The following is a 17,468-nucleotide window of genomic DNA, read 5'->3' as shown; positions in this document are numbered from 1 at the left end:
GGTAGTCTGTCTGTCCATCCACCACCTCAAGGATGTGGATGTCAGAGAGCTGGAATGTTGACTTCCGCAAGGAGAGGATCAAGTTTGTTTCTTCTAGGGCAGCTCAACTACTGGTGCCCCTCTGATGGTGGGGGGAGGGGGGGGGCAGTGATGCAGAGAGATGGCTCTCAGTATGTTGATGGAGAGTCTCAGCTCTGCTGAAGACCAGGTCCCCCTGGACAGTTAGGGAGTTGGAAAACTTGCCCCAACCAGTAAGGTTGGAATCTGGTGACCACCTTCCAAGCCATTGGAAGGAATGACTTTCCTAACTCCAGTGCTCAGTTGGAGATGCACCATGCCATAGAAAAATTTATCTGGCTGGATATATGCATAGGATAGCCCATGAGTGGATTTATTTGTTCCATGAGGTGAGGATGTTGAGTTAAGGAGTCCTGGAGTGAAACGAGGCAAAAGGGACTACCTTGAAAGAGGCAACCATTAAGCCAAACAACTCTAAAGCAGAAACATAGGGGTGACTTTTGGATCTGAGGGTCGGCATGTGGGACCTTAGGGAGGCACTGTTTGATGGAGGAAGGAAGAACCTGGATTGGGCTGTGTCCCAAATTAGAGCCAGGTACTACAGGCAGAGAGTAAACTTTAGAAAGATGATTAACCAATCAAAAGTTCAAAGGAAATTAAATTGTCTTTTGGACGTTAGTTGACAATGTCATGGTGAAGGATTCTTTCAGTAGAAGGTCATCCAAGTATCCTGTGACATGGACATCTTGGAGGAGATAGCTGCATCAGATTCTGGTGCACACAGAATCTGATGCAGCTATGCATAGTAACCAATCAGCTTCTAGGTTTTATTGTCAAAGCTTAACTGAACAAGTTGAAATTAGAAGCAGATTGCTTATTATGCACAGCCACACCAGATGCTGTGCCCATCAGTTTTAGTAAATATCCCCCTTGGATCCACCAAAGAGCAAGAAGCGGATGAGCACTCAGAGCCAAAATGGCAGTGCTAAAAATATGAAGTACTTTTCTCCCACAGCAACGCATAGAAAGCATTGGTGCTGAAGGAGGATTTGAATCTATCTTGTAATTCCCCTTGTTTTACAGAAGCAATGACAGATAGTACTGATTCCATGCAGATCTGTTCATAGACTTTAAGTTCAATATTCTTGGTACCCCCACAAAGAGTGCTCTGGGCTCTTTAAAACTCCCAGCCTGCTTAGGGAAGATGCTCCAACAAGATGCTCCACCCCAGAACCAGACTTCTGTGTGGGATAGACTGGGGAGCAACCATTTGCTTGTATGGTTAGATTAAGTCTTTGTGATTATAGACTCTGCTTTATTTTGTGTGAAAGTCAAGTGTCTGGGCAGCAGTAGGCTGTACATGGACAAGTAGTTGGGTACCTGTGTTTGTAGTTAGATGCCCAATGTGGCAAGGGTTTATTTTCTGCTTTTGTTTTGTTTTACCGTTTTGACAAATGAACTTTGTGAACACAGACCTTGTAAATAAACAACACTTGTGTTTCACCAAGATCCGGCTGTCTTGCTGTGCCTTTTCACCCTGCCGCAACTCATCCAGGGAGTCACGCAAAACCCGCTACTGAGCTAATCTCTCACAGTTTGAACAAAAATCTTGGAACCTTTGGGTATAAGAGAACTGTTACAACAACCCAATATTACTAAAATTGTCACAAAGCAGCCAATAAACCTGCCTGTTTTTCTTGCTGAAATTGATAGATTGGTGGGTAGGAAGCAGGGAGAGGCAGAGATAGAAATTATATTTTGTACCCCTTTGAAATGACAGATTAGACCCAAAGGTCTGGGACATCTTGGATCCAGACTAGTGAAAATGCCCATAGATTTCCCCCCACTGCAAGTGGGGGGGGGGGTATCCCTTAATTGTGAGGGGGCTCTTGGGTAGGCTTTATGTATCTAGAGGGCCAGAACTTGTAAGTACTAAGCCATGGTTTGAAGTTGATGGCAGGGGAGAGTGAAAGGGCTCATTTCGCCGACCATAAATATTAGCTGTGGGAGTAGGAGACTTAGGTTTTTTTTCTTTTGCCCCCTTTCACACGGGCGGTGCACCCAAAGGACTGCGTTTTTGCTCATCGGGGATCGATTCGCCAATCCCCGCTGAGTAGGCGGATGATAGCTCCGTCTCCGCTTACTTTGCAGAATCTGAACTGTCAGAGCCCCGCTCTCCTCTATGGGAGATCAGATGGAAAATAGGGTTCCCATCCATCCAGATTTGACGGACTTGGATTGGATTGGATAGCAGCGGGTGTCAGTGGACATGTCACCGCTGACATGCGCTGCTCCATAGGGCTGCATGGAGCATCCAATCAGGTCCGCCTGAAAATTGACAGACGGTGGACGGGATCGGAAAGCCTATGTGAAAGAGGCCTTTGGGGTAGGAGTATCTTTCTCTCTAGTGAATTCCCTAATGAATTTGTCAAGAGATTCCCCAAACAAGCATTCACCTTAAAAGACATGCATAGGAGGCACTTCTAATAGGCAGGTTCAGTAGACCCAGCTTGTAACCACAAAACAATGTGCATTTCATCCTCAAACAGGTTAGGAGGCTTCATCTATGATTTATGAACAGAGTCAGGACAGTGAGAGGCATTGTAGCATGTTTGGCCGTTGGAAACTGAAGGTTCTATGAGTGCCAAAAGTTTCCAATGAAGTCAGACATAATGGCAGAAATGTCTGCTTTTGTTAGATAGGCCGCGCTATGTGCACCTGAGAGTGGAGCTAGAGTCAAAGGAGGGGAGTGGTAGCATAATAAGGCAATGTTCTGGGACAAGGGAACCGGTATCACCCTGAGGGGAATTTTGAGTTTCATGTGGGTCATCGGCAGAGCATGTGTTAGTCGACCCTTCTGTCCCAGCTCCCTTACATCTGTGATCCCCCATTGCAACAGTGAGGGGATCCCCACTGGGTACTCAGAGTCTGGATGCAGAAGGAATAGAATTTGTTGTGTCTGGAATGCAGGAGCCACTATAACCCAGGGGTTGACAGCATTTCTTGGGTGTGTCTTTGTATAAGAAGGCAGCAGGAAGTGCAGAAAACGTGGTGTGCATGTTTTACCACCGTAATGAGGAGTGAATGTCTTCTCTTTTTTGTGCCAATACATGTGTTTGTATACTAAGCACTGAAGTTTTTGTATAGCCAAGAATAATTCAAGTTACATTGTCCTAGCCACTCCAATAAGGTTCCAGGCTTTGCCCATCAGGATGGACATACCCCTAAAGGTGTCTTCAGGGTCTAGGAACCAAAGGAGTTGACCACAGCCCTGGGCCTTAATAGCACTCATTACAACAACATGCCAAGGTAATCGCCTAACACAGGATCCAAGCCATTACAGGCCAGCTTCACACAGTGAGATGTACAGACCCAAAGATGAAAACCAAGGATAACAGATCCAGTAACTGCTTCATAGCCCAGTCTAATGAGCAGTCAAATCGTGATAGAAATGTCTGAAGAAAAAAAGAAATAGTTTAAAAGAAAAAAGCCATTTCAAAGGAAAAAATAATTGGAGCCTCACAGAGTAAGGGGGTTATGTAAGCATACACTGGGGAGGGCCTTAGCAAAGTTTTTGCTGGCATTCAACCACCTGAAGGTACCCTCCATATAACCCATGGCCTATGGCTACAAGCCCTGTGTCCTGTACTGTACAATAATATATGTTATTTTGTCCTGAAAAAAAAAAAAATATATATATATATATATACACACACACACAAACACTAAACATCTCTTTACATGGACATGTGACAACTTAATGCATCTTGTAATATGCAAGAAAATCTATAAGCTACTATACATGGTGAGATGTTTGACAAACACTTCATTATCCACATTCTGATCCATACACTGTATATCATTAACCCCAGAATAAACCATGCCATTTCTCTTGCTAGACTATCTAACATTACCTTCTAACACAAGCCTTTTATGGTTTCCCCTCTCATGTCACAGCTCTGGAGCAATCCCAAAATATCAGCTGTGAAAACTTGGTAAAAATCTTCTTTACCTTCAAAAGTCCAATGTGCAATTTTTGCCTGATGTCAACCATAAAAAATCAATAATTTGAGCCAATTTAAAAAAGGAGGGATAAAGGAAAGTAAAGTAAAAGGAGGTAAAGTCACTGAATTCTCACAGCTGCTACCTAGAGATTGCGTAGAGATCTGTGATATGAGAAAGGGAACAATAAAAAAAGCTTATAACACCCTATAGTCTAGACAGTTAAAAGATAAAAAGAAGAATCACATGGGTCACTTCTTTAAAATCCCGTTACGAAAAATGTGGCTATATATATTCAAATTGTGCTTATTAGTAAAACTGTTTACTAGTTGCAGAGATGTGTAGTAACGTATCTGGGATCAGCTGTCAAAGACACTTTATTCTGCATGGAATTGCTACAAGCAATATTAGCCAATATAAAATAAACAGAGCCATTTTTTAAATCCTGAAACCCCTTTATTACATTTAAATCCAGACAAACAAAACAAGCACTTATGGACTGGCACATATTTATCCAAGTACTGTAGGGAATTGTTAAATGGACAAAGATATTGTAAACATGATGTCATCTGCTAATTTAGAATTCTTGAATAGGTACTGTTGTTTAGTTGTGTCTGACTTAGTACTTCTTAGTTACGCTGGCCATACACTATTATATTTTTTCCTTCAGCCACAGGGCTAAAAGAAAACAATCTGACAGATTCCCCCACTGACCTTTAACAGGGTGGATGGATGAATTCTCCCACTACAACTATTGTCCTCTAAACAGATGCTGTATTTCACTGTATTCAGCCGCTGTTTGGCCAACAAGTTTCAGCCTGGCTCCTTAGATTTTTTAATTGAAGAATGTTGGACAGAAGAGGATCAACAAGGCCAACCATTAAGCAAATATTGGCAGGGTCATCTGAATCTGGCTGAAATGCGAACAGTGTATGGTCAGCTTAACATATCTGGAACAGGCATGCTGTAAATGAGTGTCAGTATATAGTTAGAATTTCTTATCTGTATACATGTTCTTGTTCAATGACTTCATCAGCGTGACCGCTTGGAAACTAGCATTGTCAAAAAGGAAGTATAGCAGAATGTATGGCCATCCTTAGGTAAGATATCGGCAGTAATGATGAGCATGGATGTGTTCAAACTAGCAGCCAGACCCATATGTGCAAGCTCACCAGGAATCTATTATCTGCATATGCCAATCATCTGCAGCCAGGGTATTCCCCACAGCTGCAAGTATACAGGCAGTCCCCAGGTTACAAACAAGATAGTTTATGTTGAATTTGTTCGTAAGTTGGAGCAGGTACATTTTTAGGTGTAGCTCCAGCCCAAGAAAATGTTTACGCTTTTCAGATAGCATAGGGAAGAGTTAACATCCCTGTAACGTTTATTTTGTTGTCTGTGCCCCTGTTCAGGATTTACCCCACTTTCTGTCTCTGGGACAATTGGATTTTGAAAATTTTGGGTTGTTGTGGAAACAAGGAATGGTGATAAATCTTCAGTGGAGACACCTTTTTCTCATAATAACTCTTACAGGAGTGAATTTCCCTTCGTAGGAGTAGATTTCCTCTCACTTCCTGTTGTCTCCCTCCGTTTGTAAATATGAGATGTATGTAAATCGGATGTTTAACTCGGGACCTGCCTGTACAAAGGACATGCATATTTGCCTCTACGGGGGGACTGAGAATGCCCTGGCCACAGATGATTTTGCTATATCAATGACAGCACCCTGGCGGGCTCACATACCCCTGAGCAATGATCAGCCGTATTTTAATGAGTTAGCCCCATCAGACTTGCATTATAAGAAAAAGCAGCAAAACCTGATCTTTATGAAACACAGCAGAGCCTATAAATATAATATGCAAACGCGGGTGCCCCATGTACTCATACAGAGGCAAGGTGTTCTTAAATATTACAATTTTAAATATTACAATTTTATTAAAATAATAAAAGCGTTATCACATTAGATTTGGATTATTTATTGACTTCATTTACATGTTTATCTTAAAAATATTAAGACTACATATTTTGTTTCATATATGTCCATTTAAAAAAACAATGCTATGTGAAGGGAATATATCATCAAAACACGACATGTAGCAGCTTACTAAGTAGATAAGTAACACTTTCAGAGTACTGTTACTATAAATTACTAAAGTCCCTGTGGCCTATTTTAAAAATGATCGAAAATGTCCATAGTATGTGATAAGGCCACTGACTACTTGACAGCAGTAGCATGACTCATAGCTGTAAAAGTGATAGCTCTAAAACTATCTTAAAGCAACAAAGCATTTTGTAGTACTGCTAGAGGATTTTTATTTTTATTTTTTTGGGCAGCTACTGACTTCTTGGTATCTGCATAGGTGTATGCAAATCCCCAATTATCACCTGACAGAGACCAGGTGTAGCACTATGTAGTTTAGTGCTGCACTGCGGGAAGGGGAGGGGATATGCTCTTTCTATACTCCAGAAGTCAGCGTATTTTGGGTATTGGGACCACCTTTTTTTTTTCACAAAGCAGGTACTGACTAGACACCATGTAGTGCCTGTTATTCAGTACTTACCTAACTTTGGTAATTTAAATTCAGGAATGGGTTTAACTTTAAAGGGAAGATGTGATGGTTTTCTGTGTATTTTTAATGTATTTTAAATACATATTTTCCTAGTTTCAGAAAGCTGGCTTACTACAATTTTTGGACTAGAACAACAGTATATCATATTAAATACAAGGTTTAGAGGAGGGGAAAACCTGTCAATCCCACTTAGTGCTGGGCTTTCGTCTAAAAAGCACTGCCTGCTCTACAGACATAATACCAACATTAAACAAATATTAAACATTTAATGGTAAAATAAACATTGTAAACTGCTATTTTATATCCAAAATAGCAGTTAAAAAAAACATTTAACAAAAAAAAAGCAATAGTTGAATTTTAATGAGAAAAGTATCAGGAAATGTTGGTGTAAACATGCATTCAGAACCTTTACCCTTTGCTTATATTTAATAAATGATCTTACACTGTTCTTAATGGAATGCCCTTCACAATACTAAACCTGAAAATATCACAATAGTCTGAAGATGTTACATATTGGTGAAAGATCAGAATGTGTCACTGTCTTACCTGTCAAAATCCCCATTGCACAAAGCTCTGACTGGAATTTTAAAAGCCTGCCAGACTGGGTTTAATGTGTTCTTCACTACCTCTGTCTTGTGGCAAATTGTATAGCTGAAAAACATAATCATTGGAATTAAACATCAAGTGTCAAATGTTAATAATAGCCCTCTTAGTATAAAAACGTGTTTAGTTAAAACTGTTAAATTTTTATATATGGCAGTATACCTTGAAAATACTTGAAATGATTGATATGTTGTCTTTACAGTCATCTTAAATACATATTCCACCGGATATTGGGGAGTTTATTTTAGGTATTTTTTTTTTATATGTTTTATGTGAGAGTTTAGGGGTAGAACCAGAGCCTACATCAACCTGGGACGGAAACTAACAACTAAAAATAATTATAAAAAAAAATAATACATTTGATTTTTTTTTTGCTGCATGTAATTGATGTTGCTTTTTATAAGCCTACAGGTCTATGTATAATACACACCTATTTTTGTATGGTATCAGGGATGACTGAACACATCTGCTGGTTTGGTGTGCATCTGTCAAACTTGTGCCATTCAAAATGTTTGAGCAGCATTTCACCTGCTAGTCCCAGTGCAGCTACAAGCACAGAGGTTGCATTTGATCTGCCATTGCCTGCAGCTGCAGAATATTTGAAGAGGTAGGAATGGATCTTCAGACTGACAGTGTTTCAAAGAGATGCAAAACAGGTCAAATGCTGCCTCTGAACGGTCACTCACACTCTATAATTAAATGAAAATCGCCAGACTTTTTTTTTTTATTTATCAAAGTAAGCTTCAAACACAAGTTAAATACAGAACAACAAAGCTCATCTATACGAGCCTTAAGTAAGTTCCATGGGAACTGGAGCGGTGGAATCTCTAAGAATCCTTTTATTTACTAAAACTATCCTCTAGGACATGCATCATTAAAGGGCAGATCAATGTCACATCCAGACCACAGTAATCCTGACATTTAGGAGCCATTCTGCCCAGCAACCATCCCTGCCGCTGCTGCATTCTAACAGCAGCGAGAGGCAGGATAATTCTGGACAGAGGGTGGGGGCTGCCTGAGTTAAAGCGGAGTTCCACCCAGTGCACATTTTTTTTTTTAAGAATACCCCCGGGACAGTCAGGGCTAGTACATTCCACAATGGCTAGCCTCTGATCTGTCCCGGGTTGCACTTACCTTTTAGGAGAAATACTTACCTTGAAAAAGTATTCTCCAGCGCTGCCATCTCAGGTGTGGGCAGCTTGAAGCCAGCGCGATCCTCTTCGGCGTCCTCTTCCTTCTTCTTCGGTCCCACGATGCACTGCACCGACCCCGACGTCACTTCTGGTGCGCGCGCGTCATCCCTCCACAGCTTCTGGGCATGCCCAGAAGCTGTTTAGAAGGGAATGACGCGTGCGCGCCGGAACTAACTTCGGGGCCGGTGCAGGCGCAATGATTTCTGGGAGCGATGACGTTCAGCTCCCAGGAATCATTGCAAAAGCCAGGAAGTGACGAATTGCCGTGGCCGCCGAGGGGAGGAAGAAGGAAGTAAGGTAAGTATATTTTCTCTACAAGGTAAGTAAAAAAAAAATAAAATAATTGCGATTATCCATTTGTTTTTCAGGTGACCCGGAGCGAGAAGATGGGAGGTAAGTATAAAATTAGGGTGGAACTCCACTTTAACCAGGATGAGGAGTCGGATGGCGCTGCCTGAGTTAACAAGCAGGTGATTGGTTGCTAGGATGCAGGGCGGTGCTAGCAACTAATCACCAGCTTGCAGCTCTTGCCCACAGTCCAGATCTGCTGTGCCTCCCAATCCCTGCCCTGTCTGTGTTAGTTCAGTAATGGGGGTGGCTGAAGACAGTAATGGGGGGATGAGCACAATAATGGGGGGCTGAGGACAATAATGGCAGGCAGAGGGCAGTAATGGGGAGTGCAGAGGACAGTAATGAGAAGACAGGAATTCTGATGTGAAGGGAGCGACTGTGATGTGAAGTGGGGACTGCGGATGTTTATGTAAGAAAGGAATTGTGATATGAGGCATGGTTCAGATTTGTGCACGTTTGCATGTACAGGTCGCAGGTAAAGCAGCCTTTTCGTTTTAATGGGTTGCCATACCTGCCAGAAAAGAAGGAAAGGAAGCCCCTCCCCTTTTTTTAACTCGCACTGCAGCACCATGTGGTTTGGCGTGTGTGAAGATGTGCCATAGTTGCCATCCCCACGCATCTGTTAAAATGCATCTCATTTCTCTGTGGGTCGGGGGACACGTGATTTTTGTTCATGTTTCCAGCCACAGAAATGTGAACTTAGTCTAAGAGGAGAGGGAGGTTGTGATGTGAAAGATCTGAGTCATTGCACAAGCATGTGATTCGTACCTCTACTGGAAGAATATTTTACTGACCGGACCTCTGAATTCCTGCACTAGGAGATGACAATGATAGGAAAGATAGAAGACTACTAGATTATTTTTAACACTCTTTGGGACACTTAACCCCATTGTCAGCTTTGACTGGTTTTCATAGAGAGGGAATCCCTTTTCTACAACCCTTTCTTAAAGAGAAGGAAGGAATATAAGAGAAGCGGAGGAAAAAAGATAAAAATGATAATATGGATTAGGAGATTTGCTAAGGAAGCAGATTATTGTTTGTTCAAGTGTTATGAGAACCTGTGATGCATATTTTTACATATGTATACTGTAACATGTGGACAAGAGGTTTGATGAAATGGAGAACTGATTACATGAGAAGGGAATGAATATACTTAAAAAAGAGCGGTCTGATTGAATATGATGGATAGGAGGGTAAGTCATAGTGAGAATAAAATAATGGCATTTCTTACACAATGTCATCCTTTTTCTGAAAACTTCTATTCTATCATCTATTATATCTGATTTAACATGGTGAATAGGAGGGTGAGTCATAGTGAGAATAAAATAATGGCATTTGTTACCCAATGTCATCCTTTTTCTGAAAGCATCTATTCTATCATTAAAAAACATTGGACAATATTGAAAAATAATCATCCAGGAGTTTTAGAATTTACACATCCTCCATTTACATCTTACAGGAGAGGCAAGATGATTTTGAGTTATATGGTAAGATCTGATTGTACACCAATTGTAAGGTCTGTGATCTTGCAATACTGGCTCCTTTTCATGCCTTAATTGCATCCAGTGTTCTCATATGATCAAAGGGACTTTTTTTACTCATCCACATTTAGGATTCAGGGTTAAAATTAAAGGATATTATACATGTTAGACAAGTTTTGCTGTGAACAAATTAAAGTTCTTGTGTGGGTATTACTATGTTGGAGAGATGACCCAAAAGTAAAAGATTTATTTGCTTGGCAGAAATATTCAATTAGAGATAAACGGGTACAGTTGCCAGTTGCATGGCATTTTGTTAAATGTTCTCAATTATGATAATTGCCTACATTTCAATAGACGAGAGGGTAATAGTTTACTATTACTGAACAAGAGGGAAGTATATTGGATTGAATGGTTAGATACTGGGCAACCTTGAGGGCTTAATTTGGATTTTAATTTGCATTTATTTTTATAGGTATTTTTATTTTCATTTTATGTTTCTTTATGGTCATTTATGATTAGTAGTGTGTTAATGGGTTTGTCTATCACTGTGTTTTGTATAGTCTAGAGATTTATGGTCATGGATAAGAATCTATATGAGTATATACATTGTTTTTTAGAAGATCAACATGCCTCTTTCTATGGGAGTAGGAACTTGACTGTGCAGGGAGCTCTATTTATGCATGTGTGTTCAATGTTCTTATATTAATGATCAAATGCTGAGTATATGGTTCCCATTTATTCATAAATGCTGGGATTGCATGATTTCCTAGCCTGAAGAAAGGGCATGCTGTCTTAAAGCTTGCTTAATGATGGAACACTGAATGTGATTCCATATTCATTAAGAATATTATTCACTAAATAAAAGAAGAAAAAGAATTGGAGTGCTTGAACTTTATTTATGTATACTGTATATATAATATATTGAAGTTGAATATTAAAGAAACCATCTTAGTATAAAAACTGTGTGTTGTTAAAACTATCCAAATTTTATATATGGCAGTATACCTTGGAAATACATGAACTGTTTGATATGTTGCCTTTGCAGTTATCTACAATACATATTCTACAGGATCTGGAGGAGTGTATTTTAGGTCATTTTCAAGAAGAGCACTTTTGTGTGGGTAGAACAAGAACCTATATAAACCCAGGACAGAAACAACAACTGTAGAAATGTTTGTAAGGTGTAAACTACATCTACATTCCATTTAGTAATTTAAATTTTCTTTAGCGTTGTAAAGAGATTTCTGTCAGACTTTTATTGTTGCATGTGATGCCCGTAGGGGAATTTCCACGTACTCCAACCTTGTGACACCAGGACATAACATGAAGGACACGGGTATCTAAAGCAGTAAAAACATATTTGTTCAATGTTTCTTTCCTTATTGATAGCTATATTTTCACTTCATGCCCCTGTGACTCCCTGTTAACAGAAAAGGAAGGGGAAGTTTAACCCATAGGGTAACGAACAGCAAGAATAATCTGTCAAAGAAAAGTATTCTTCACTCTGCTTAAAGCAAAAAAAGGATCTTGGTTAGTGTTAACCTTTAAAGGTGTAATCTCTGAGGCATTCCTCTGAACCTTAACCGCACTCTCTAGTTAGTCACTGACACTAAATAGGTAAATAGGACTGGGGAGCAGACTTTTGAGACCTCACATGATGCACGCTTATTTCAACTCAGAGATTTATTATTTGCTTAAGTGTGGTTCCAATTATTAACATTGTTGCAGTGATGTGTTTTACCTGTTTATAAAGCTCTCCCAACATGTTGATCCCAATCCCACAGTTCACATCCTGTTATCTTTACCACTAATGAAGAGACAGGGAACTAAGGAAAGATATTTCAGTCTAAGGGCTCTTGCACATGGACAATAGATGTGTCTTTTATAGATGCATCTTCCAGCTTGATGTCACCAAACCTATTATGCATTGTAAGTCCCAACTGACATATAACTCTAATGTACATGCATGCTGGAATACACAAGAAAAGCAGGTCACATTGCAACAGCACATTTTAATGAACACGGTCTGCTCAGACCTGTTTTCTCGAGGAAGAGCAAATGTGCTTTGACCCAGTTTCCATGTGCATTAAAACCTGCATTTACAACAGGGGTACATGCAGAGGCAAAATCATGCACCTAACAAAGCATAAGAGCTTCATTGGCACCAGTCAGGAAGATGCATCTGTAAGCAGGGCCATGACAAGGAGGACAGGAGGGGCAGCTGCCCCAAGTTCAGTGATTTCTTGTGTGTGTGGTGGGAGTGGGGGAGGAGGGGGATTCATTAAAAACTAGTAGACCATCTCTGCAGCACTGTCCCACCCAACCTTCACTGTACTACCTCCAACCATGAAATTCCTGCCATGTATGAACAGGAATTCTATGCAATGACGATTTGCGTTACTGCACACCCCTACCCATGGCTGCTGGCATCTTTAGCAGTACTCTGGTGGCTGTATTGTATGTATGTGTGAGGAGGCAGGGGAGCTGCACTGTTTGTATGTGTGAGGGGGCGGGGGGGTGTCTTCACTGTTTGTATGTGGGGGAGGAGGCAGGGAGGTGCATTGTATGTGTGCGAGGGACAGGGTTGTTGCATTGCTTGTTTGCGCGGGGGGGCTGGGGAGCTGACTTTTTTGTGTGAGGGGGCAATGGGGCTGCATTGTTTGTGTGATAGGGGCTGGAGGGGAGAAGGAATGTTTGCTTGAAGCAAGAAGGGTTCCTTTTTTTTTTGGGGGGGGGAGCTTTACTGGGGTGATATTTTCCTGAATGCCATCAGTTTGTGCTGTGTGTGAAGTACTCCTGACTTTTGCACTCTATATATTAGGAAAGCAGCAGTCTTGAGCGTCCAACATACAGCACAGCTGATAAAGTGTAACAGTCAGGATTATGTAACATATCATGAACATTATGACAATCCAGTTATAGTGTCTAGCTGTGGAAACGTCAAGGTGAAATGGGTGCAGAAACCAAACTTAATGCTAAAAACTTTCTGCACAGTCATTTTGGAAAAATAGTGTTTGGAAATGCTGTTTAAGTAAAGAAGATTGTACTTATAGTAATTTTAAATAGAATGAAAAGGAGGGCAAAAGAATTTAGGCCCAACTGCATGGGCATGCGGTCGCCCCTCCCTCTTTAATTAATAAAAATAAAAAAATAAAAAATATATATATAGGGTAACTTAAAAGGAGCACTGTACCTTTAAATATGTAAATGAGGGGTTTTAGGCAGGAAGGATAGGTATCACGTGACTTTTGAAGTAGCCTAAAAGTAAGGTGATTGGTTAGAATGTTCTAGAAGTGGGGCTTATTAGATAAAGGACCCCCGCTCTGAGGTAACTGCACAGTAAGACCGGGACGGCGTGACGAGCTCCCCACCCCCCCTCCCTTGTTGCAAGGCACGTTTGTGTGGTTTGTCACCCTTTTTATTGAAAGGGAGGACTGTTATGATTTATGCTATTTGTGCTCGAGTCCTTTATGACTGAGCAAAGTTTGAAGTTTGCATTTAATAAAGTTGAAAGTATTATTATTATTGAATGGTTAGAATGTGATGAGATTTATTAAAATTTATTAACACCAATAAACGTGCTGCGGCCAAAATATTTGCCAACCTAAATGGTGTCTGTGCTTTATTTATTTATGTATTATGATTATTTCAGTATTCGGGAGAGGGAAAAGGTGTGTCCTGCATTCCCATAGGCTATTGATCTAAACACATAAGACTGGATTTTTTTAGGTCAAGTGCATACATGCAGCAAACTGGTGCAATTAAAGTGGAAACTCATGTAGTTATACAGATCCTTAGATTGGAAAAATACATACTTTAGGTCGAAATGTCTATCACTTTCTATTTTTCACACAGCTAATGTAGCCCAGAGAAATACCCTGGGCAACTGAGGCTCAAATATGGAAAACAACTTCCTACCTGACCCCACTTAAATAAATTTGGATTTTTATTTGATTACTGCTAGCAGATAACTTTACATTGACAATCTTACTAAATGGCATTGCTCAAGACCTAGTGTATAGCACTGAAAACATTTATTTCTCTCATATTTGTACATAACACATAAGACAGCTTTGCCTTTTGCAATATGCCTTCAGATCAATATCAGGTTCCCCCACTTCAGCTTTTATTTAAAGAATAACTAAAGGCGAAACTTTTTTTTAAGTTTTGGATAGAGTAGAGAGGGATTAGAACACCTGTCAGTTTTTATTGCTGTCTGTGCCCTCTCTATTTGTCCTGTTTACCACTTTCATTGAAAGTGAATGTAAAAAAAAAAATTACCCAAATTTTGGGTTTTCCTCAGAAAATTAATAGAGGGGAAATCTTCCAATGGGGACACTAGTTCTGGTGGCCTGGGGGTCCCCAAGAATTACCTTGAATTACAGAGATTTCCTCTCACTTCCTGTTTGGTTAAGGGACAGGAGGTGAAGAGAAACCTCCGCAATAGGACACACATGGGGAAAAAAAAACATGGCGTTATAACCCCCCCTTGCTCTATTCAAAAGAAAAAAAAAAGTTTTCCCAATAGTTCTACTTTAAGCCATTCCACTTTCATACCTGTAAACCCCCTATAAATCAAATTTTTAAATCTGTGCTATGGGCCTCTTTTTCTGCAAAAATGCAGGCATTGCTCAAGATAAAATAATACATATATAATTTTGTTTAGGACAAACAAGGCTTATGGTGATATTGTACTGGAAACGTTATTTTATTTTTTTGCAATCCATAGACAAAAAAATGTAACAAAAAAAAGACTTTTCTAAAATTTGATAAGTATTTAAAAAAATTGTGTTCTTGTAGGTAAAAAGTATACAATTTATTCTATAATTTGTCCTATTTATAAGACACTAAAAAAATGGGTCCTGTACAAAGCATTGCACATATTTTTTTTAAATAAATCTTTCTTTTAATGTAACAAAGAATAAAAAAAAGTTTACATTTTAATGTTTAGCTAGAGGGAGAAAGTGAAGGAATTAATTGGGGCTAATTAGGGTAACGTAAGGGTTATTAAATGGTTAAATAAGAACTTTTTTTTTTTTTCGTCAGGTATTTTTACTAGACATCATATGCACTTTAAAGCTCATTAGTTCTATCTTCAGATGAATGAAACAGAGCTTCTATTGAAGGGGAGGGACCAAAAAAGGTCTGCTGATCAGTCAGCCATTGGCTGAGAACGCTAAACGGTGTGTTCTGGTGGGGGGGGTTAGGGGGCTGTCCCCCTGTGAGAACACAATAGCTCAGCACAAGAGATCACTGTACCAACATCAGATTGTTTACAGCAGCTCCTCCTGAGCTATTCCATTTTTCTTTTTGTTCAGCCCACTGGGTTGAATGAAAAAATGAAAAAAAAAACAACTAATATGTATCAGGCTTAAGGCTTCCGTCAACCTTCCACTATATCTGAGCCAAGACATACAACCTAAGCTGAACATGTATATATTTTAATTGAAGAAAGTGACATCGTTTTGAGACCAAGGAGAGGGGGAGAGTTTCAAATAAGGAAGTGACTGCTCTGGGCTTCAATGATTTGGTGGCCTCCAGCAAGATGAAACAGGAGCAATGCTGCAGGCAGTTTACAGGCACACTAATTTTGGTAGAATAATTATTAATGTAGAATGTATGTTCTTTTATTAAAGAACATGAATTGTTTTTAAACTCCTATGGGTAAAGTTCAGCTCTAAGCAGCAAATTCCAGCTGTTATTTTGAGAGCTGAGAATTGCTAGCAAATACAGAGATAGTTGCAGCAGCATAGCAGAAGGACTGGGTATACTAAACACGTTCTGTGTACTTCGATTTGATAAAGATTTTTGGTCATGTGTATCATGCCCAATGTCAACAACTGGTTAAAGAACATTTCTGGTTTTATTAGTTATTTGTAAACCCTGGCAATGCCCAAAGAACACATCATTTTTCAGGCTCTTTGACAGGATTCTAAATTGAGATGCAGTGAAGCTTGAATACTGGCAGCCAATATTAAATAACTTACCTGCCATCCTCATTGCTTCTGTAAAATACTAGAAAGGGGTCAGATTTTCCAAAAAAGTCTTTCTTGTCAAGTTTATTGGCACAAAACTGCATTAACACAGCATCCTAAAAAAATAAAAATAAAGAATAAATATATATATATTTATATATATGTAAATATTATTTCAAATTAAAACAGAATTAGGCATACATACACCAGCCTACTCAATTTGTTCTGAACTGTAGTGCTGAACCAAATAAAATAAGTAAAGCAGTAGTAAACCCCTGCAAAATAAAAATGCATTCCCCTGTAGGACAAATGCATAATGTGCTCGTATGCATTGCATACGAGCACATTATGCGAGACTTCTCTTTAAACAAACCCTTTCAGCAGCACGCTGTCTGTGTGACAAAGCTTCCATCTTCACCCGGTCTTCCTTCTGGGTTTACAGCCTCTGGCTACATGAGTGGGCAATCCCCCGATGATGTCACTCCTGCGTATGCGTACGGGAGCCCTCGTTCACGGCACTGTATGTCAGACATTCAGAGCGCATGCACCAGTGACGTCACGTGCTACATGCAGTGTAAATATCTCCTAAACTGTGCAGGTTTAATAGCTATTCACTGTACCTACAGGTAAGCCTTTATTATAGGCTCTCCTGTAGGTACAAGTAAAAGAAGTGAGTTTGCAGCCACTTTAAGTGATATCACCTATAATTAGCTTTCCCAGTATAAGGTTATAAGGCTTCTCACAAAGTTTAAATCTCACTGGTGGAAATCCAATTCACAGTTGAGAAAATAGATTAACCAATGTTGGATCATCAGTGATTGGATATTTAAAGCAACCCTACCATTTCCAATGTTTATTTACATTCTTGCCTAGTATGAACTGTTCACCAGTGCATAATCAATGTAACAAAAAAAAAAAACAACTGTACTCAGGTTTTCACCAGAGACCAAGCTATTCCCCTATTTGGTGCTGCCATCTTGCCAGTTGCAAAGCATAGAGCATGTTAAACCATGCTGTCACAGCCTGCAAGTCAAAGACCACTCAGCCTTCCCTGTTTCAGCCATGTGTCAGTTCCCTCTGCACACATCAGCATTAAGAGGGAGCAGTTAGAAATGGAAATGACAGCGTAGCTGTTGACATTGGATAAATGTTTGGACTAAATAGGACTACATTTTCAGTCAGTAATTATTATTAATTACAAGTTTAGTCTGCTTGGCTTGGTTTGAGGGGAAAATGAGCATTTAAGGCCACTGATGGAGAAGAATATGAAGATGA

At 39.8% G+C, this 17,468-nt stretch overlaps 1 protein-coding gene across 2 annotated transcripts in view; it reads right to left on the bottom strand.

The window, feature by feature from the left end:
- CPNE8 (copine 8) overlaps positions 1–17,468 on the bottom strand; it is a 386,684-nt gene that overhangs the window by 120,499 nt on the left and 248,717 nt on the right. For both annotated transcript variants that reach the window (XM_082257084.1, XM_082257085.1), the window contains exons 8-9: positions 16,206–16,309; positions 7,137–7,241 (exon numbers count right to left, since the gene is read on the bottom strand). In XM_082257084.1, coding sequence (XP_082113210.1) covers positions 7,137–7,241; positions 16,206–16,309 — 209 coding nt within the window. The remainder of the gene's footprint in view (positions 1–7,136; positions 7,242–16,205; positions 16,310–17,468) is intronic.

Source organism: Pelophylax lessonae (genome assembly GCF_965119305.1).
Source record: "Pelophylax lessonae genome assembly, chromosome: 4".
NCBI lineage: Eukaryota > Metazoa > Chordata > Amphibia > Anura > Ranidae > Pelophylax > Pelophylax lessonae.
Note: the sequence above shows the minus strand (reverse complement) of the source record. Positions and strands in the feature narration are given on the sequence as shown.